Source organism: Musa acuminata, chromosome BXJ3-11 (assembly GCF_036884655.1).
Source record: "Musa acuminata AAA Group cultivar baxijiao chromosome BXJ3-11, Cavendish_Baxijiao_AAA, whole genome shotgun sequence".
Lineage (NCBI taxonomy): Eukaryota > Viridiplantae > Streptophyta > Magnoliopsida > Zingiberales > Musaceae > Musa > Musa acuminata.
This window is the reverse complement of record NC_088359.1, coordinates 32,369,259-32,391,438: the sequence shown is the minus strand read 5'-3', so window position 1 is coordinate 32,391,438 and position 22,180 is coordinate 32,369,259. Positions and strand designations below refer to the sequence as shown.

General features: G+C 41.3%; 3 protein-coding genes, 1 long non-coding RNA gene and 1 pseudogene across 5 annotated transcripts; 2 read left to right on the top strand and 3 right to left on the bottom strand.

The window, feature by feature from the left end:
* Positions 1 to 5,507: 5,507 nt before the first annotated feature.
* On the bottom strand, positions 5,508 to 6,561 carry LOC135653036 (transcription repressor OFP13-like; annotated as a pseudogene).
* Positions 6,562 to 6,754: 193 nt separating this feature from the next.
* LOC135586546 (protein S40-7-like) lies at positions 6,755 to 8,743 on the bottom strand. 2 transcript variants are annotated; one of them, XM_065174709.1, is made up of 2 exons: positions 7,932 to 8,743; positions 6,755 to 7,430 (listed from the first exon to the last, which is right to left on the bottom strand). In XM_065174709.1, exon 1 carries the CDS (start codon positions 8,626 to 8,628, stop codon positions 7,936 to 7,938), a length of 693 nt encoding a protein of 230 aa, XP_065030781.1. In that variant the 5' UTR covers positions 8,629 to 8,743; the 3' UTR covers positions 6,755 to 7,430; positions 7,932 to 7,935. The 2 variants fall into 2 exon arrangements, with proteins under 2 accessions (XP_065030781.1, XP_065030782.1); XM_065174710.1 differs by having other exon boundaries at positions 6,755 to 7,208.
* On the top strand, positions 8,742 to 12,781 carry LOC135653147 (ubiquitin-ribosomal protein eL40 fusion protein-like). Its single transcript, XM_065174711.1, has 5 exons — positions 8,742 to 9,679; positions 9,771 to 9,857; positions 9,970 to 10,072; positions 12,199 to 12,265; positions 12,542 to 12,781. The coding sequence occupies exons 1-5, from the start codon at positions 9,367 to 9,369 to the stop codon at positions 12,566 to 12,568; spliced, it is 597 nt and encodes a 198-aa protein (XP_065030783.1). The 5' UTR covers positions 8,742 to 9,366; the 3' UTR covers positions 12,569 to 12,781.
* Positions 12,782 to 15,930: 3,149 nt separating this feature from the next.
* Positions 15,931 to 17,196, bottom strand: LOC135652476 (uncharacterized). Its single transcript, XR_010502134.1, has 2 exons — positions 16,798 to 17,196; positions 15,931 to 16,657 (listed from the first exon to the last, which is right to left on the bottom strand). It is a non-coding gene; the product is annotated as an uncharacterized LOC135652476 (long non-coding RNA).
* Positions 17,197 to 19,848: 2,652 nt separating this feature from the next.
* Positions 19,849 to 21,022, top strand: LOC135652179 (uncharacterized). Its single transcript, XM_065172954.1, has one exon. The coding sequence runs from the start codon at positions 19,975 to 19,977 to the stop codon at positions 20,758 to 20,760; it is 786 nt and encodes a 261-aa protein (XP_065029026.1). The 5' UTR covers positions 19,849 to 19,974; the 3' UTR covers positions 20,761 to 21,022.
* The last annotated feature ends 1,158 nt before the right edge of the window (positions 21,023 to 22,180 follow it).

Sequence of the window (22,180 nt, the reverse complement as noted above, 5' to 3'; positions counted from 1 at the left end):
AGGTATTGGTTTGTGTAAATGGTTTGTGTCCAATACCTTGTTTTTTATTCACGATGGGTATTGTTCTAGGACACAAACCATGTTTTGTGTATTGTTCTAGTAACGGGAGAACAATACCCATCGTGAGTAAATGGTTCTAGGTAACCATCGTGAGCTATACCTAGTATTGCATGCAACGCTATACCAATACACAAAACAATACCTAGAACCAATACCCATCGACGAAGGAGAACAAAGGGCTTATTCTCCTTGTTTTTTCTTTGTTGTTACCGAGAAAAAAGGGAGAGGCAAAAATTATCTAACTGATCTCCGTAACCGAAAAGAAAACCGATTTTTTTTTCCTATAGAAACTAATTCCCTATTACACAATTTATTTGTTCAAATAAGTTAATATATTAAATTAATTAGAAATACTTATGATATTTCAGATTTATTGAAACAAGATAAAAGAAAAAATAAATTTTTTTTATTGGAGGAATACGATAAGTAAATTTTGTGTTTTCCACTCACAATCCTCAACGAATCAAAAACATGCAGTTAAAAGTATATCACCAATTTAATAGATAAAAGTAATTTGATAAAGCAATTTCTTTTTTTTCCTTTTTTGAATATCCTATTGGAACTTAACCTATTTCCAATAGAACCACAACGAACTCGACTTCTAATCAAACTCCGCTAGTCCAAACCCCTCATATATATATATATATATACACCCCACCTGGCTCTCAAAACCGCAGCTTCGATTCCTAAATCGCCTCCGATCTCGCCGGTGACATGGCGGCGGAATTGTTCGGATCGGCGGACGCCGTCGCTTATTTCCCCGTCGTGTACATCAATGGCGATCACGAGATTGAGGTGGGATCTGTTCTGGTGCACCCGTCGCTCAGCTTTGATACGTTCCAGGAGACCATCAGCCAGATGATCGGCGTCGCTCGTCACCGGCTCTCCATGACCCTCGTCCGCTCCAATAATATCCGGGCCTTGGGGGAAACCAGCCGCATGGTGGCTATCGACGAGGCGTCCGATTTATCCGCAATCGCCTGCGAGCGGGACTGCTTCATCCACGCCGTCCGCCTGTCGCGCCGGAAGAGGCGGGGCCGATCCAAGAGGAAGAATCGCGATCCAGGACCGGGGGAGAACGCGGGGCCGAATATTACGATCCTGAGGCGGAACCCGGCGGAATCCGACGTCCTGTACACGGTGGCGGACGGCGTGATGGTGCCTGGTACGGTGGCCGGGCTTGGGCTGTGGGATTACGAGGCTCCGCTCCGGGTCCTCGAGCGGCAGCGGGAGAGGTTCCCGTTATCGACTCCCGCGGCGAGGCCGTCCTGCTACCGGTTCGCGGAATTCGCTCCTCAGCCGGCGCCGCTCCTGTGGTGCGATAATTGCGAGGTGGCCAAGGCGGAGGGCCTTCCGCCGTGTTTTCACCGGTGCGTCCGCGACGCCATCACCATCTGCTTCCGCTCGGCGGCGGGCCCCATCCAGCGCCCGTCAACGAAGCAAGTCGAAGCTTCCTCTTAGTTTATATATATATATATATATATATATATATATATATATATATATATATATATACACACACACACACTCTTAAAAAAAAAAGACACTTAGGTAGAATTCCATTAGTGATGAATGGAGTCCATTTCGGGTTTAGTTTTGTTAGTGATCGCAGAGGATTCTTAGTTCTTTCCATTCTTTGTTAGTAAGAAAATGAATAGTATAATTTAATTGATGTCATAATTTGAATTTGATACTTTTGATCCCTTGGTCTCTTATCTTTAAATCATATCTATAACATAGAATTTATATGAACAATTATGGGTAAATTTTCTTAAAAATATATATATATATTTTTATCCTTTTTAATTTGTTTTTATATAACGTTTTGTATTTCCTAAGAGATAATATTATATTTTCCTATCACCTTTCGGCATACAACCTTCCCTACCACTCATCGTTAGTCCATTGGTGTGATTAATTTTAGTTAGGACAGATACAAGAGACACAAGCCTCATAGTAGCACATAAGTAATACCTCAATAATAACAAATGAGAAGAGAGCGTAATTAGTAAATGATGATGAAGATGATGACGAGAGATGGAGACGATAAGTAATGGATGTGACGATCAACAAGATGGAGATGAGGGGTAATTATATCAGTTAGAAGATAAGAAAAGTGAAACTAAAAAAACACTTTATAGAAAAATGTGAAATAATTACTTATGATTTAATTCTTATTATTAATGTTTTAAGTCAGGTCAAATCAAATTATATATATATAATTCAGGTCAATTTAATTATTAATATTTATTTTTTATTCAAAAACCATAGAATGTTAAAAAAAATAGCTACTCCGATCAAGATCGCTCGACTTACCACACCCCACCCCCTCTCTCTCTCTCTCTCTCTCTCTCTTTCAAATCTCAATATTATATTTATTTTATCATATATATATATATATATATATATATATATATATATATATATATATATATATATATATATATATATATATGATAAAAAGAATTATTAAACGAAGCAAGTTAAAGGATAAATGGTGGAAACTGTTGGAAAGAATAGAAGATAAAAAGAATTATTAAAGCCGGTGACGACGGTGGCTACGACGATGACGATAGCTACTGCGACGACGACGATGACTGTAGCAGAAGAGAAAGCTATAGCAATGCCGCAGTAGAAGAGAAAGCTACAGTGATGTTACAGTGATGCTACAGTAAATGAGGAGGAAGCTACAACAGAGGATGAAATTACAGCGATGTTGCAGTGAAGCTACAGCATAGGAGGAAGCTACAGCGATGTTATAGTAGAGATGCAGCAGAAGAGAAAGCTGTAGTAGAGAAGAAAGCTACAACAGAGGAACAGTAATGAAGCTACAGCAGAGCATAGGAGGTAGCTATAGCATAGGAGGTAATTACAACGATGCTACAATAGAAGAGAAAGCTACAATAGAGGAGGAAGCTGCAGTGATTTCGTAGAGAAACCTATAGCGATTTGGTCTTAGCAGGACTGCACCGATGAAGAAGGCCGTATGGAGGAGAAAAAAAAAAGAGCGGGCAAAGGTTGGAGAGGGATCCACTTCCGAGGGCAAGCAACCAGCCGCACCAAAACAGGCCCCCATTGTTGTGGCCACACCCGATGGCGACGCCGAGTGTGGTCACAACAGCGACTGGGGTAACAGCGAAGGCATCACGCATCGTACAACGATAATTACAACAGAGGAGGTAGTTATAGCATAGGAGTTAATTACAACGATGCTATAATAGAAGAGAAAGCTACAATAAAGGAGGAAGCTGCAACGATTTCGTAGAGAAACCTATAGCGATTTGGTCTTAGCAGGACTGCACCGGTGAAGAAGAAGGCCGCATGGAGGAGAAAAGAAAAAGAGCGGGCAGAGGTTGGAGAGGGATCCACTTCCGAGGGCAAGCAACCAGCCGCACCAAAACAGGCCCACATTGTTGTGGCCACACTTGATGGCGACGTCGAGTGTGGTCACGACAGCGACTGGGGTAACAACGAAGGCATCACGCATCGTACAACGGATGGTCATATAGCGAATGAAGAGAGGAGTCCGACGAGGAAGTGAGTCCAGCGAGAAAGATTTCCCTCCTTCTCTGCTCTGCAGCAAAGGCAAAAGATGTGGTGAATGGCAAGCTTCGATGGTCGTAGAATCTCGCCCGTCTCACCTGCTTTGATACCACGTTGAAAAAAATAAAAAATAAAAAAAATTATTAAAAATACTTGAATATATTAACATGTCCCTCTACTATTTATACAGATTAGTAGGAAAGATTTTTCTCAACAGAATAAAGGATTTCCCTCGACAGAATAGAGAGATTTTCTCAAAAAATCTTATCTGCTATCGTAAACGAGTTTTGGTTTTAGATGGTTTTAGAATATAATCTGACATTATTTATTTACGAGTTTTGATCTTCAATTTTGATCCGCCCAACAGAAGCATTTACGATTCAAAATATAATTTAATAAAATTATTAATGTTCATTTGCAAGCGACCAACGTGGGCCGAAGAAGGTTGTCTTTTCCGATGCCTATAATCTTTAGGATAAAGACGATGAGCTTTGATCGTAGAATCTAATCTTACGGTCGTCCTCTGAAGAAAATCCAATTCTTTACCAGCTGCTGAGTCATCGTCTTCGATTCTTGATCTGATGATAATAAACATTATTAATGTTTGATTTGGACGGCATCGCAAGGGAAGCAACCAACGTGGGCTCAGGACCGGCTTCCTATTCATCAATAGTTCCTCGGGTGTGTCCACCGAAGCAGCGATACTGTGGCTGCTGTCGCCAACCCACCGAGCTGCAGGTTCTTCAGCACACAGTTGGTGCTCAGAGCCCCAACCCACCCACCGCTGCAGGCTCTTCACCTGCGTCCGACCAAAACGCCACATGAGATCTCTGCATCATAAGCTACTCCACTCTACAGCATCGAGCCAGCATTCCAAGTACGTAACTACTGCTTCGTCGCTGCTACAGTGTGAGGTACGCAACGTGTCGACGATTGCATTCCGGCACACCAGCTTGCTCTACGGGCCGGTAGGAAGCGGCCGGTGGAGAATTTTGTTGGCAGCGTGGTCTGCCCATCACACCGGAACAAGGGCAATACATCGCTGCCGCTTGTTGCCGTGGAGAAGCTACAGGCGGAAGGAACATTTGATGTTTTCTGATGCCAGTCGCTTGTAGCACTCACTGTTCATCTATAGTTTCATGTTGCAGACCACAGTATCCTTTGGCTCACTCGTAGCATCTACAGCTCTGCTGAAGGTATCTCCCTGTCTTTTCTCCTTGGAGCCGTCTGCTGCTCTGCGATCCTCGAGCACGCCGATCGTTCGATCGAATAACTAAGAGGCATGTCCTCCGACCATGCATTCGATTTCCACTTTATCTGGACCGACTATTCCTCAAGAATTTGTTTTTATTCGTCGAAAAATAATAATAACAAAGAGTGTGGTGTTTCATTTTGTATGATCTTCCGATGTTGCATTCGCTGCTCCTTTATTTTCAGATTTTAATTATGATGCTGATTCACTGCTTATGTATGTGTATTATCATCCTGTTTAAACTTACGAGCAATTCTTATTTCCTATTATCTGACATTAAGCTACGATCTTTTCTCATAGCTATTATTTGTCGTACACACGTATCGATTCAATTCAATGGAATGCCTCGAAATACTTGTCTATGCAAGACTCGTTTGGTGGAGAACTTCATGTCTTTGAAGTCTCTCTAAATATTGAATGCTTGCTATAGCAAATCGTCAACGCATGCGAAAACAGCAGGATCATTGCAGCAAGACGAATGGAAGTTTAAACAGCATATAATTCTTTTTTTACATATATATACATATATAATCATTTTCTTCTCTATTTTGTGTTCCCTCGAGAAGCTCAGATTGGCAACTCTATGTTGGAGTGTTGTTTCGATGGCTACAGCATTCACTGATGGAATAGAGAGGAAGTCAAACGCGTCACTTTATATGTTCTCTTCCTCCATCTCGGTGGCTCAAGAAGAATCGGAAGAAGATGGAGGAGAAGAAGAAGAAGACGAAGAAGAAGCAAGGCTTACAAGCAAGTCCACAAAGGCTCCTATTATGAGCTCGTGCGTCTTCTTTCCATTAGCTGTCAAGTACCAAACCAACATCTCCTCGAGCCACGCCCAGTCTATGACTCCATGAGCCGTCAGCATCTCCTCCATCGACTGCTTGAAGTCACGATAAGGGTCCTCCGACTCCACCGCCATGGCGATGCTCCCCTCGAACGGAACGGCCCCGACGTCCGCCGCCTCCACTATGGAGCTGGTCGCGCCTGGCTCGAAGAACAGCCTGTCCGACCGCAGCCCGCGGATGACCGCCTCGACGGCGTCGCCGCATGACGACTCACTACTCTTCGTGCCTACGTAGTCTACTACGCCACCGTCTTTCTCCCTGAAGGAGCGGGTCCTTGGGTGGCTGCAGGAAGGCCACGGCCATGGAAGAGGAGTAGGGGGAGAAGAGGCGTGGCTCGTGTACCTCGTGGCCGAGAAGAGAGAGAAGAAGCCTGGTTTCCTGCCCATATCGGATGTCCTTTTATGTATGCGAAGAAGAGGAACAGGAGAATGGAATGCGGTGCAGTGCGGTGCAGTGCAGCACGAGATGTTGTTAATGGCGAGGGAAATAGCGGTGGCCTTCTTGAGGCATTTGAAGGCAGGGATTTGCAGGGCGAGTCACCGTGAGCGAGCCATAAATAATAGTTGGAGGAGGATAACAGTGACCTTCACTGCTCGCACTCAAATATGGATTGCTTCTGCTGTTGCGATTACCGCTTTTTGTTCGCTAGCTGCAACAAGGTGCAGCATTTCTTCTCACGAGAAGCTGCAACCTTCAACTCGGGCAGCTAACCGCTCCCTTGTCTTGCCTTGTTTTCCTCATGCTTGTGTGTTTTGAGACTTATTATTCTGCCCATCGAATGGAATACAAGGCAAAGTGGAAAGCTGTGTGCGCCTGCTATCCAACAACAACAGCAGCGAGCAGCAATGAAATCTGAGATATCAAAAATAAATCCTTTTTTTTTTTTTCTTTTCTTTTACCGGAGAAAAATATATTAAATAATTTGCACCCTTAAGAAGGGAGAGTGTGAAGGATAGTTTGACATAAAATAAACAATGATGAAAAGCTGAAGGCATGCATTTATTTGTCTCGTTTGAATACATGATTATTTTAAAGTCATTCATAAGATCGACAATCAAATACAAGTCTCAGTGATAATGATGCCATATGAAAGGTTCAAAGTATGCTATTACAACCCCATGATAGACATGAAGGCAAGGAAAATACAAAGAGTAGGTGATCGGAAGGAAACATTTCTATGCCCAACAAAAAGTATCCAAGTTTCTGGGTTCATTTCATGATCCTCACTCACACATGGCAGAACAATGGATTTAAAAGTCCCACTCTTACTTGTCTTTGTCCGATGTGCTTGCATTCACCGAGCGAGCATCAAAAGATGACTCCTTCCCAGGAGAATCGATCTTATCAAGAGCGAGAGGCCAATAATTCAAACATCAATGTCTCGTGTCCCTACCTTCCATGGGAACATGTCAGCTAGCGAACGCTTAATGGCAGCCATCGTGTCTTCCGGTTCCAAACATGCTCTCTTGACTCCTCCTCCTCAATTAGAGAGCTTTGATAGCCGGATTCTGAGAGGCATGTTTGTCCTCGTAATTAAACAAGGAGGTCAGTGCGCGAGCAAAGCAACGAAGGAGACAAGAAGAAGACAGCATTCCTCTTCGACTCGCTTGTAGGTGTTAGGGTGGGTAGGGGGATGCTTCCGTGCTTTATATTCTAATGGGCTGATGCAAGTCAACCACTGCCTTAAAACATGGCTTCGTGGTCCACCCGGGATTACATTTGCATTAATTCTGATATCAAAAATGTATAACTCAGAAATAGTGCATTAAATTTTAATTTTTATGTTTTAATCAAAAGTAAACTTAAGGGAAAAAAATATTAATTAAGTCGAATAGCAACCATTCTCATAGTTAAGCTAATATACCGACTTAGATCGACCATAACAAGATATCCAATAAAAATATTTTGATTTGGGCATCGTTCCAAGCTAAGACTGCACACACAACTGTTAGCAGAGACAAAACTCCTTTCAAGCATTCGGGCAGAGATTAAAATCATAGTTTTCGAAGATGGGAAATCTAAAAGAATGTGGTTTTGCACGACAACCGTTAACGACATGCAGCAAGCAGTTCTATGACCCTCTGGCTTATGAACCCGTAGTGAAACTAAACAACAACAGACGACCGATCAAACGCCGATCGAAGACTTCCAACCGTTCATTCCCATCAAATTTATCGATTGCGGGAAAAATGATCCAAATCATAGACTGCTAACAAAAGCAAACAGCTTACCGTATCAATCCACAAATCCCGTCTGCCTCAACACTGCGTCACGGACGCGCCGCAGATCCCTTCCTTTCAGCGTCCTCCCTGCCCCTTCCAGCACCGAGAAGGTTGTCATCCTCGATCCCCTCCCGTGAGTCCTCGCCACGATCTCGTGAGGCGGCATCATCATCTCGTGCTCGTCCCCGCCTCCGTCGTCTGCCCCATCGGCGCCCTCCACCCCGAGCCCTGTCGTTCTCCGGGGCACGACGGGCACATTGATCGGAAGCGACTGCGGTTGGTGCACTTTCCCCACCGGCACCGAGAGCGAGTACTCCGGCTTCGCCCTGGGGATCGCGGGGATCATCCGCGCCGCGGTGGTGGCCGAGGAAGACGGGGAGTTGGAGGAGGAGGAAATTGATGGCTTCCGTTGGAGGAGAGGGGAAGCAGCGGCGGGGACGCAGCCCCCGTCGTCCTCCGGTAGGGCGGCGAGGATTCCGAAGCTCCGGTCCCTCGGGCCGCGGGGAGCGCCACGGGAGGAGAGGGAGAGGAAGGTGCTAGGGCTAGGCTTCGCCGTCTCCGGCAGAGACGGCGCCGGGTCGAGTGAGGTCCACAGCACATCGGACTCGTGGAGCTCGACCCCGGCGGGTTGGTCGGGCGGGGGCGGAGAGAAGAGGCCGAGGAAGCGGTCAGAGCCGGGGGATCGCTGATGGCGGAGACCCTCCATGGAACGAAGAGTCTATCGAGGCAGAGGGTGGCCGGGGGATCGGGCGGGGGCGGCGGCGGCGGCGATAAGGGAAGCAAAGCGGGACTCGGAGCGCAGCCGGAGAGCTGTGGTGGGAGAAAGGACGCCACTTGTCGTGGTCGTTGTCGTAGTCACTGTCGTTTATGGGCCTTCGCACGAATCAACCGATCGCGTCACATCACTTGGTGAACAGCACAACCGCGGTGAGAGGATTCGTGTCATATGCTCTATGGCAGAGATCTTGGTGGCGTCGCAGACGACACATCATTCGCTACCTCCCCAACGAATGCAGCATACACCAGCCATCGAAGAGTGACACTACACTTCGACGACTTAAGTCACGGCACAAGCATCGACAAATCGACGTGACGCGCGTCAAGGGATCGTGAGACGCACGAGTAAAAAGGTCGCCATATGCATCACATCATTAAAAATATTAAGTTCGTGTCCTACTTGATATTGGAATAACGGTGCATAATTAAAATTTACATCGTTAGTGTCACATTCACTTTTGTTTCTACTAGAAAGGGATGGGAAAACAAAAGGAGGTGGATCGCTGCTATCGAGTTGGAATCAATTAGACTCGATCAACCCTGAAAAATCACATATTCTCTGAGGGCGTTGTTGCGTCCGCGAAACGGGCCAGTACCTCGGGATCTTTCGGTGCTGATTCAGCCCGGCTGACATGTATGGTGGAGGCCAGCTACTACAAGACCGAACATGGTCCGCTGTTGGCCGACGCGGTCCGACTCGACCCAAGTGAGCTGTGGACAGGATTGGGTAAAACGACGGACATCGGAGGGCAACTTCGTCAGTATGGAACTGCAACATGGCAACCCTAAGATAAAAGTACTCGCCATGGGTGCTAGGGTTTCGTTTACGGAGAGGGAGGGGAGGCGCGGGAAGAGGGAGCAAGAACGAGTGACAAAGATGCAGATCTTCGTGAAAACCCTCACGGGGAAGACCATCACCCTCGAGGTCGAGAGCAGCGACACCATCGACAACGTCAAGACCAAGATCCAGGACAAAGAAGGTACTTTCTCGTGGTTCGTCGATTTTGACTCGGTGGGATCTCGCATGTGGTTTCTGATCGTTTTGTGGGCCTTTTCACCCGACAAAATTAGGGATTCCGCCGGACCAGCAGCGACTGATCTTTGCCGGGAAGCAGCTCGAGGATGGACGGACACTCGCCGACTACAACATTCAGAAAGGTGATATCTTGTGATCATATTAGATTTCTCTTTTTTGTTTCATTTGTGTTTCTTGTTGATTGGTTATCAAGAGTTGACAAGAGTTGTGTTTTTTTTTTTTGTGGTGATGCAGAGTCGACGCTGCATTTGGTCCTGAGGCTGAGGGGCGGTATCATTGAGCCCTCTCTGATGGCTCTAGCCAGGAAATATAATCAGGAAAAGATGATCTGCAGAAAGTTAGATATCGTCTAACCTTATTACTTAAGTCTTTATGATCTTTAAGTCTGTGAAAATTTTTGTTTCTGATCTGCGTACCATGCATAATTGCTTTCAGCAAAAAAGTACTAAAAAATGACTTGTAGGTGTAAATATATTAAACACTAATTCGTTATATGGTTATCATGGTCAGTATATCTGCACTATTTGAGTATAAAGTAGAATTTTTGAATGTTCACGGAGATGTGTCTCGTCGCAATGCCATCATTTTGCTAGAGTTCACAACATATCTAAAATTGTACCACCCTTTGTGTTGTCCTACATGGATCAATTTTCTGCCTTAGGGCTTTGTACCCTTATTGTTGTCAACAGATGCAGTTTATTAGTTTGAAGCTCATATCATGGATGGGATAATAGGTGAGAATCTTGCGTTCTATAAGAAGTAAAGTTTTGTCCAATGGAAAATGCATAAAGAACTCTTACATGTGTAATATTTATTTTGTATTGTTAGTAGTTAATTTGGTTTCTTTTAACTTCTGGGCTGCTGGTTTTCTTTCTGTTATTCTATTAGGCAACCTCTTCATGTCTTATTTGTCATGCTTATCTTCTCTTTAATTGCTAGTAAAGCAACACAAATGCCTGCAATTCTTTTTCTAGGTACTTTTAATTGGTTATTTTGTTCAGTTGGATTTCTTTTAAATACTTGGTTTGAGTTTTCTACTAGCAACAAGAGCTAATTATCTATGCAGAAACAAAGATTTAATGAGGCTAATGGGCTATGCATAAACAAAGATATCTCCGGGGAGTTAGTAACCTATTAATAATTTTGACTTTCATGTTTCAATTCAGCAATGTTAGGCTGTCCCAAAAATGTCATCGGTAATTGTTCCGAGTATTGAAGCATTTTAAGGACACCTTATTAGATAGATTCCCAAATGATACAAGGTGTTCAATTTCCTTTTATAGCTTCAATTTTGCATTTGAGTGCTTTTAAATATAAATCATATAGATGATTTGCTATCTTGTGAAAATATTGCTAGCGATCCTGTGTGTTCTTGCCGATAACTTGGTAACCATTTGCTTTTGGTGAAATTATTATCATTCGGTATCTCAGTTTGTGTACTTTTTTTTTTGTTGATAATCAGTTTCTTATTCTGTGTTTTTTTTATTATTCTGCAAAACAGAATTATAAAGTTGCAACTGGCATTACTCAGGCATTTTGGTTTATTATTGCCCTCTTTCTTGCTGATATTCATTTTATTCCAGTGCTACTGATGAGCTAGTTCTATCTAGTGTCCTGATGTGTTCATTTTTATCTGTTGAAGAGAATATGAAACAACCTGTGGCAGGGATGATGATTTGTTTACATGTGCACAGAAAAGTTGAGGCATGTTAGGTCTCTGTTACACATATAGTAATCAATCTTTTTCTTTCTCATGCTTAGTCATTATCAATTTGTAGATGCATTCATGAAGTTTATAATTGTTGCTGATGTGGTTTTAAGCAAGACTGTTGTTTTCATACTTTCGATCATGCTGCAGGCAATAAAAGTTCTTGGAAGCTTAGTTTTTGTCTCATGATTAATTGTTACTCCAGGCTTATGACATCTGCACGGATTTTTTGCTTTCATTGTGACGTTTCCTTTGCTGTTGCATCTACATGTAAAAATGGCTATAGTTTCATTTTCTGTGATGGATTTCCTTGTGTATGCAGTGCTCCACATAGTTGCTCTTCTATTTGCAGTGCCTATTGTTGATCCTTTTCTTGTACTAGTCTCATAACACTGAATGAATTTGTGGTAATGGTTCTGGTGCTTCAAGCTCCTTGCATTAATGTCATGCTTATCTAGTGTACTCGATGCACACTAAACAAAATTTCAGTTGACTGATTTCTTTTTTTTTTTTGCTGTGGATATATTTGTGGATGTCTATATGGCTGCAAATTTGTGTTGGCTTGTTTGATAAGTGAAAAATGCTTTGAGAGTAGAGTACTATATTGTATATATGTTCTTTTGCATGCCTAAGTCCTTGAAAGGATATAGACATGGAGCAATCTACGTGCATTGCATCTGCTGGTTTTCTTATTTTGTTTAGTTTTACATAACCATTTGAGACTATGCGTAACCATCCTCGTTTTCTCCGTCCAGATGCTATGCAAGATTGCATCCAAGGGCTGTTAATTGCCGTAAAAAGAAGTGCGGCCACAGCAACCAGGTACCTCTCTCATCTCCGTATTGGTTAGTTTGATTGGTTCTGTGGAAATACAGTGAATATTCTTGCAAAATTCTAAACAATTTTGTGAGTTATTTAATTTTAATCTGTCGTGTTCCACAGAGGTTCCAAGTATTCTTCCCGTATATTACACCCCCTTACATCTCCATCTAACTAATGCTGGTTTCCCGAAGGCAACATTGTTTCTTATTTTAAAAAACATGGGAAACAGAGATGATTTCAAACTGCTAGTAATCTCCCGCTTGTTTTGGTTTGCAGCTGAGGCCCAAGAAGAAGATCAAGTAAGCTGTTGGTTTGAGTTGCTTGATGCGTGTTCTGAGAAGCCAAAATGATGTCCCATCTAGATTAGCTGTCATCGGCTGTTTTCATTTTTCACATGAAGCTTATTTTTATTGCTTTGTTGCTGCAAACAAACGTGTTGGCACGTAAAGGACCATGTTGTTTTCTGAATGTTTTGAAGTATCTTTAGCAATTAATATTTCTATTGATTGTTCTCCATCTAATATCTATCGATTTTGCCACCTGAAATTTGTTTAAAAAAGCTAAAGCCAATTTGCAGAGAAGGCAGTTTAACTGCGCGAGGATCTTTCAGCAATTATCGATGCCAACCGAATGAATTATTTAATGTGAATGATCTTGCTATCTCGGTTGTGTGCTGTGTGTGGCCTTCAATGTTGGATGACCGCATCGAGCTCTATATCTGTTTCATGTTAATTCACTTGGTTCGTTGTGTTATATGTTAATTTATCAGAAAAGGAATATTATTAATTTACATGCTTACAAGAAATGGCTGATCTTTCTTGATCAGCATGAGAGAAATGGTGGCGTACAAGAAGGTGGCTGAGCCCATCAGGAACGACAACCGAGATATTCCCGAATTGCGTTCTCTGTTTTCTCGCTGTGCTTCAAGAAAACAATGACTGCACGTACTTCTGCTGCCTTAACAATGTCTGTATCGAAACGGATTCGTTGGCATTAGTTAACTTTGGTTCTAACAGCACATATTTTTTGTATGTCATTTCTTTTTAATCCTTGCACCGGATAAGATGACGACGAGTGAGATCCGTTTAAGATAGTATAGACGTGTTGAAAAGATTGATTTCTGGATATGATTGATAGTCAAAAAATATAAAATAATTAATATTAATGATACGAAAAAGGATATAAAAATTATAAATAAAAATTTAAATATTTCGAACTTAACTAACCATATGATTTTGACATACGATTCATATAATCGATCCAAAATAACTGAGACTTGCAACCTTATTGTTATTATTGTTGTATAACAAAATATATATGTGAAATGCAACTATATTATATTTGAAAATCAGATATTTGATGACCAAAAACTAAAATATTAAACTCAAATAAGTTGGTAGCGGAGGAAAATAAGTGAATAACAAGACTTGTTTTGATATGAAAAGGAAAAAAATCAAATGAATGATTGTAAAACAAAATAAAAAGGAGCAAAAACTCAGTGATGAGAGAGCCAAATGAAGGAGGAAGTTGAAAAAAAAAGATAAAGAGAAGACTATATTTGAAAAACATCCCAATTTAGTATCACACTAGAGGTGAAAGAAATTTCAATATTAATAGCATGCGTTTGTTTCCATACACCTTTATCCTAATCCGTAACTACAAACAAGCTTATACCCATCAAAAAAATCCAACTGTTCTTCATCATCCTACTTGGGATACATATCCATATCAAATATTCTCTCAATGTTATCTAAAAATTTCCAGTATTTGATCCATATACAGTGTGTTTTCACCTACTCCCAACGCATAAAGATCTGCTATATTTTCTTGCTTCTTGAAAGACCGAAATCAGATCCATGAAATTTTCTCTCTTGCCACAATATTTTGTTGGAGAATAATAGCATGTAAAAAGCGGCAACTGAGAAAGCTCAACTTAGAAGTTTAATTAACCATAGCAGTTCTAACTACTACGGTCACACTGTGCCATTAGCTGTTCTAAATTCAAGGATTGGAACTCAAAGGAGCCATCTAATTAGAAAACAGCAAAAGTTATTCTTGTAGAAGCATGATAGATAATAGACAAAAAAATAACAATTGAGGACTCGAGTTCCTTGCCTACACCAAATCAAACATGTACAGACAGCAAATGCAGAGTTGAAAGCCACTTTTCATCCCTAACTTAATAATCTTACCAGAAAACTGCATGATTATTGTTATAAGCAAATGCTTTAGTGAAATAAAATAACAACAGATAAGTATCAGAGAAGCATTTGTTACTCTTAGGAATCTCTCCTCCGCCTATGGTGAACCTTATTATCTATTAAGATCCGTGGAGGTGTTAACTGTGTTGTCTAAACTGCTAATCTAAACGGAACAGCACCATAACATGTGGTTTGACTGGGTTTAAACTAAATAAAAATGATAGATTAAAAAGAATTATGAGGAAAAGAGATTACATGTTGGTTTTATTATATACCAATAATATTTGTTCTCATACTAAATCTATATTGCATTTGCATTCAAAGTCCTAACAGTGATCATAACCAGAGCCTGTTTATTTGTTTATCTAGTCTGTTCTCATCTCACCACAAATCAAAACTTTGAGAAATTAGAAACTTCCTAAGGATATATGCTGTAAGTTGGCTTATATAAATATGGAAGTTAAATAAAACTAAGCCAAACAATAATATGCCAGTTTGGTTTGGTTTCTACAATGAAATGTTTTGGTTTTGAAATTCTCAAACAGCAATTTATCTGGTTCATAGTCCCCTATATAGTATACACCAGACAAGACCAGATCAAGCAGCTTGAAACTAATGTGAAGAGGACTTGTACCGATCCTGTTTCACCAGCTTTTGAAACTTGCCTTGCCCAGCCAAATTTGACTACAAATATCTGTCATCCATCCATATCCTTTTTGGCTGTGAACTCATCTTGCAACAACAAATATTCCATTAGAGGGACAATCCTGCTTTTGCCATATCCAGAATTTCTCCATGTCAACAAACTATTGTTGACTAGGTTTGCAACTCATTCGTAAATGTAGGTTACAGTAATGCCTAAACTATATTTGCGCCTCCATTAAAACTCTCAAGTAGTCCACAAAGTCATGCAACTATATAGATAACTTAACTTGCCCTGTCCAGTCTACTCCAATTATCAAACTTATTACCGGTGTCAACATGTAGCACGCTTTGAGATAGAAGAAGACAACAGGACACCTTGGTACAGACATTCTGCCGATGCAGCACTAGCATGACAGGGCTAAGATTTCATTGCTCCAGTCTGCACCACTGACCATGCTAATACAGTTCTAGCCTTGAAATTGCAGAACTCGTTCAAATATCTAGCCAATATACACAATATAATCTAAAAAAAGTGCATCCGCAGTAAAATTCCTTGGAGTTGGACCTTAGCCTGATATCTCTTTATCTATTAATTTTAGAAGAAGATATAGGCACAATACATTCCTTCAAAAAAAGGAGAAAAAAACTCAGCTTGCTCTGTCGATTCTACTCCACTTATGTCTCAAGAATTAGAGCTCAAATCAATTACAAACATAGTGCAAATCAAATCATTAGTTAAGCTGAATATGTTGCAGATAACCCTTGTGGATTAAGAAATGAATTTGAAAATGGCATGCGATCTCAAGAAATGCAATAAGCTTAAAAATCACTAACAAAAATATGGATTAGACTGATAGGAAGGGCACATTACGGTCTCACACTATACGTTCCCCAACAGAACCGTCTAACCACAGCATTACAAAGCCTGTTCACGGAAGTTCATCAAATAAGAGCCTCCTTTAGTTCAATATAAGAGATGCAGTAGTAAAAAAGTTGTTGCGATGGCAAGAGAAAATTACAGAAGTTGCAATTTTGATCCCTTTTACTGCGTAATGTAGCAGAACTGAGGATTCTTCGGCCCAAAATGCTAAGCAGCTAAAACCCTAAATTCCAGAATATCACATAACAAGACCCAATAAAAACTCAAAGGAGCGGTTCAGATCAATACTAACCGATTTCGAGGACACAAAATCCTTAAGAAGGCCCACGCGACTTGTTCGGCATCGAAGGGGCGGCCGATCCGGCGGTGCCTGAAGCCGCCGCCGAACCCTCAGCCTCGACGAGCGTTCGGAGGCGTTCTCGGAGGTTTCGGACGCGGTCCTCCGTCCGCCGTAGCTTCCGCCATCGGTAGGCGAGGTAGGCGCTGAGGCTGCCGTAGACTAGGATGTAAGAACCCCACACGTACGGGTACGTCTCGGCGTGCTCCTTGATCCTCCGCCATTCATCCTCTACTCTCCCTTGCCATCCAAGCGTCCGATCGCTCGCCTCCCCTTCTCCCTCACCGGGCATTAGCCTCGCTCTCGTGCGTTTTTAGGGCAGAGAGGGGCTGTGGTGGACACATATATAAATCATCACGGATAAGGGCAACATCGTCATATAAAATATGAGGGCATTTATGTAAATCAGAAGACGTCTAGACGGCAAGGGCACGCTGAGACGTCCTCCCAAAGGTATCCATGGATTTACTGAGATCGATCGATGAAGCAAAGAAGTGTTGGATTCTGAAACGCCTGCTGCTAAATGTTTCGATTCCTCTTCCGGCATCAGCTTTCGATACTCCAATTCTCTCGGCCGGCAGATGATATAAGTTGGCGCCGGAGACCAAAGGTGGATGGATTTACTGATGTGGATGAAGCAAAAAGGTGTTGGATTCTGAAACGCCTACTGCTCGATGTTTCGATTCCTCTTCCGGCATCAGCTTTCGATACTCCAATTCTCTCGGCCGGCGGATGATATAAGTTGGCGCCGGAGACCCACTGAGCGGTGGTGACTTAATGCTCCATCCGATAGCTTTAGCAAACCACTGAGCGGTGACTAAAGATTGGTGGCAACAAAGGCAAACATTAGCTTCTCCATGAAAGACTTCCTCACACCACCGACAACTCTTTGTTAAGGTTACACATCTAATCTTATTATTATTAATGATTATAGTCCAAATAATATTAATATTATTTCTATTTAAGTTTTAAATCACTTTCCTTTTCATCTTATTCTTAAAAGGGTTTATATTATTATCTTTAAAATTTCACTATCTAGTAATCATAATTTTTTTCTTCTTTCATTTTTTATGATAAAGATCTAATATCATAATTCGTCAAGTATTCACTAGGTATAACTTTATAATTCTTATAAATAATATTATTTATATTTCTAATGAGAAAAAAATCTATATGACTATAATTTATAAGTAATTAAATATTTATATCTTCTTTTAAAATGAGTGTTTATAATTATAAGATCATATAAAGTTGTAAAATTTAAAATCATACCATCATCTTTATTTCTCTCTCCTTACCATAACTAAAGTTGCTATACATCCTTTTATATTAACCATTTGTTTTTCCTATATGATGATTTAAATATTCTTAAATTATAATTTTTTTTATTATAAGCATTCCTCGAATGATATTACTTAAGCTTTCTCAAAAAAAATTTTCGGTTGGATCATCTAATCTAATCTGAGAGGCATAAGTACTAATCACATTCAAAATATCATATCCTTTCGTAAATTTTAAAATTATAATTTTATCTATAAATATTTTTATATTGATAACATTATTCATAATATCTTTATCAACAATAATTATTAAACTATTTCTATGTTTAATTTTTCAGTATATCAAAATTTAAATTTAGCACTATTAATCTCTTCATAGTTTTTTCCCCTTTGTTTTGCCTCTCGTAAGTAAATAATATTTATTCTTCTTTTGATCATTAGTATCTATTATTTTTGATATGTTTTTATATATTCCAAGTTACTAATTTAATTCTTAATTCTTGGACTAACTTATTTACTGTTATTGGTCCAAAATAATAAGATAATCCTTATCTATTTTGCATCACATTTGGGTACTGATGTGATGGACTATTTCTGAACGGCCTTTTAGCTCATCATTTATAATTTAGGACACTTAGATGGGGAAAGTATCTCGCGTTACTTTCCGGTGACGACGTAATTCTATACGGGAATTGATTAAAATTCATGTTTATAGGTTCTAATATTGTTTTACATTGGTTGTTAGTGACTTAACATAACTCTTCATATTTTTCATCCGGGCTTGGGACCAATATTAACAGTGTTATGCATCTTTTTGTTATAAGTTTTTTAACATAATTTTACTATAAAAATAAATTTTTTATGTTATATAATATATAAATATAATTAAAATTTTAAATATATTTTAATTTAGTATTATTTTGGGGATAATTACATATTATCTTCTGTAATTAGACCTCTTTTGCATCTCAATCTCTAGATTTAAAAAATTTACATTAGAATCCATAGAGTTTTGAAAATGAAATATCTAACTACAAAAGCATAAAAATAATGGGTAAAAAGGTAATTTTATTGTTTCAGTTAATAGTGACGGACGACGTTGGTGGTGACGGATGACGACGTCATTGGGGGCTATTGTTGATGAGAAGAGTGATCCTCACCTCTCACCGTCGTTCTCCTCGTCTACAATAGTCATCCTCGGCCTCTAGTGACAACATCATCCGTTATCCTCAATTGAAATGTTGAAATTATTATTATTATTTTTTTACTTTCGTACTTCCCGTAAAAATTGATGGCATTCGTGTAAATAGAGTTAGTTATTTCACTTTTATAAGATTGTAATATAAATTTTTTAAATCTAACAATCGAAATATTAGAAGTTTTAACTATTAGTCATCCAATCGGTGTACCAGTGACACAAGGGATAACAATGCACTCGTTGAATGGTTCCTCGGTTCAGCGAGAGGTGGTGAGCGTCCCTCCCCTTCATCCAACGTCTAAGCTTAAGCTCAAGATGGGCCTCCCAAACATCGGAAGAGGCGAATGTGATGGCTGTGGCCTACGAATCTAGCTTTGAATCTCTAACGTAGCACCGTGAATATGCCGTATCCTCGCTGTCTCCATGTTTGCTGATTCACTTATATAGTGTGTTGAATTTGTCATGGTCAGGGTCAAAGTCGCTAATGCAATGCCGTCACCCATGACGTCATGGATCCATCATTAAATTATGCTTGAATTGGATTATTAGTGTCAAATCTTTTGACACCACAAAAGTCAAACAAACAAAGAATGAAAGAAAGAAATAGTTGGTTTTGTGTCGTGTTTGTGTGGGTCAAAGCGCCAACTTGTTCCGACTTCTCATACCGCATATCTTTGCTTGACTTGACACAACAATCTCCCACGGCACAAGCGGACTCCTCATTGGCAGTAATTGCCAGCCCATCTTGGAAGACCATTAGCATACGAGGAGGAGATGTTACTTCAATGGGTTTTCTATTAGTTCTTTTTTTATTTTTATTTATTGCTATTGATTATTCTTCTATAAAAAAATTCATGTATATATATATATATATATATATATATATATATATATATATATATATATATATATATATATATATATATATATATATCGGGAAAACGTTATTCTGCATCACCGATCTATCTACGCTGTAAGATGAGGGCGTCGTGTAGCGTAACAGACGGGGGCGGGGGACGGGGCGGTGGTGGAGCCCGCGACGGAAGATGGCGTCCATTTCCATCCCAAGCAATGCTTCTTCTTCCTCTTTAAAGCTCTCATCCACACTCCTCGGCTCTCTTCACGGACTCTCCTCTCAATTCCCTCTCCTCTCTCTTACTCTCATCCGATGCCCCAGGTCGCCTGCGATACACGAACCCCACCGCCGCCAGAGGAGAAGGAGGAGGAGGAGGAGCATGATCCTCACCTCCCGCGCGTGTCATTCGAGGTTCCCGTCGGGAGGAGTGGCGGTGGCCTCGGATACCGCATCTACGATCGCGAGGAGTCCACCAAGGGGCTCACCAACCCCAAGTCCGGCCAGGCCAACTCCAAGTCCCGGTCCAGCTCCGAGCGCTTCTCCGTCCCCCGGAAGCCGCCCATCATCGGCCTCCCCGCCAAGGTCCAGACCTCCGGCTACGGCGGGCGGTGCACCCGGCGGTCCACCCAAGGCCGGATCTTCCCCAAGAAGGGCGGCCGCGGGGGAGGGCGGAAGTCGGCGGTGCCGGAGAGGGAGCCGGGGTCCCCGAAGGTGTCCTGCTTCGGTAAGGTCGGGTCGGAGAGGGCGCGGGCGCGGCGCCAGCTGGAGCAGCAGCGCGACCCGGTGGTGGAGCCGGAGTTGACGGGCTGTTGTGCAGGTTTCATGGCCATCCTCGGGCTGGGCGGCGGCGGACGCCGCCAGCCGGAGGTGCCGGTCGAGAAGAGCTCATCGCCGCCGCGGAGGAGCATCTTGGAGAAGACAGTGAAGAAGGCGTCGAGGGAAGCAACGACGGCGCCGTATCCTGCGGGTCCGGGGTCGGGTCTGGGAGGAGGGATGAGGCGGTTCTCGTCGGGGCGGCGAGCGGCGTCGTGGGGAGAGGAAGCGGAGCTGGAGGCGAGTAACCGGGACGGGGCGGCGACGGTTGAGAAGGACGACTAAGCGGGGCCCGCAACCCTTGGGAGTAGCTTCTTTGTTGCTGACTTTTATGTTTCTCGCGTGTGGAAAATTTTGGAGAGCGGTGCGTGAGGTGAGGTGAGGTGAGGGAAGTATTTTGTTTGTACAGTGGAAGTCAATAAATAAATAAATAAATAAATAAACAAACAAAACGTGATGGTTAGGATGTCGGTGGCTTCACTGTCAAAGCTTGTCATAGGGAGGAATCGATTTAGAATTGAAATATAATGGAATCATAATCGAATTCTATTTAGGATCTGAAATCGAAATCGAAACCCGTCGTTTCAAATAGATTTCGAATCGATCCTAAAAATAAAGCCCACCACCCCTCGAGCTTCCAACAACAGCTTCTCTCGTGTCAAACCACGAGAGAAGGGTAATTAAATGCATTATAATCTTAAAATTTTAATTCGTATCGTTGAATCCAAAAATTAAACCTGATCGATGGTGATTATGTTTGTGTGTGATCCAAATCAATCAAAAGATGATTTTTTTTTTCTTCTCCCTTTGATATCATGTTAATTGCATCTTAAGGCTTGTGATCACTATGTGGGCCTCTGCGGAGGCAAATTTTAGGCCCAAATAACGACATCCATGGAACAATTGAGCCTCGTCTTGTAGGAGGATAAATTGTCTATTGTGTGATGCAGCCCCATCCGATTTTAATAACGTGCACTTAGTTCTTCTTGTATGTTTGCTGAAGTTTTCTTGAATCTCTTCTTTAATCAAATTAAAAATATTTATCATGGTATCACAGTAGATAATAGCATATTATGAGTTTCCTTTTGTAACTCCTTCATGCTGATCTCCTATCGCAACTCCTCTATAGCGGATTTACCAATATCTTCGATCGATGATCTTCCATCGTTGTGCAATCTTGCATAGTGAGTGTTCCCTTCATCTTCACCGATATTCTCGTCCCCTTCATGTCAATTATTGAACTCGCTGGCACCTTGGATCCATGGTCGACCTCTCGATGATAATTTATTATCTTCTACTATCCTTTTGACTATGCTATCAGCATTCATGATCGAAAGAATGACTCCAGAAAGGAAAAAGGGAGCGCTCTTTCTACACATCTCATATTATATTCTCCCTTGTGCACTTCTTAGATATGATCTCTTTCGTTAGATTAGATTATTCCCTATGTACTTTTCTATCACCTGTGCATTCTAACCAGATCACCATTAGTTCTGAATTTTCCTTATTGGATCACAACATCTTCTCGATACATCATCTGCTTCTACATTTAAACTCCAATTATTGTTTCCTCATAATATAATAATTTATCTCAACCTACGGAACTTATATCTAGTAACTCTAATTCACTTCAAGCACTCCAAAGATGCAACTATGCATCTTGAGACGAGCATAATTCACCATTCTCTTATTTGGATATGATCTA

Bases quoted from the DNA above. Each gene is read 5' to 3' on its own strand.
- LOC135586546 (XM_065174709.1), bottom strand. From the start codon at position 8,628: ATGGAGGGTCTCCGCCATCAGCGATCCCCCGGCTCTGACCGCTTCCTC.
- LOC135653147 (XM_065174711.1), top strand. From the start codon at position 9,367: ATGGTCCGCTGTTGGCCGACGCGGTCCGACTCGACCCAAGTGAGCTGT. The intron at 9,680-9,770 runs GTACTTTCTCGT...CGACAAAATTAG, and splicing joins CAAGATCCAGGACAAAGAAG to GGATTCCGCCGGACCAGCAG. The intron at 12,266-12,541 runs GTACCTCTCTCA...TTTGGTTTGCAG, and splicing joins AGTGCGGCCACAGCAACCAG to CTGAGGCCCAAGAAGAAGAT.
- LOC135652179 (XM_065172954.1), top strand. From the start codon at position 19,975: ATGCCCCAGGTCGCCTGCGATACACGAACCCCACCGCCGCCAGAGGAG.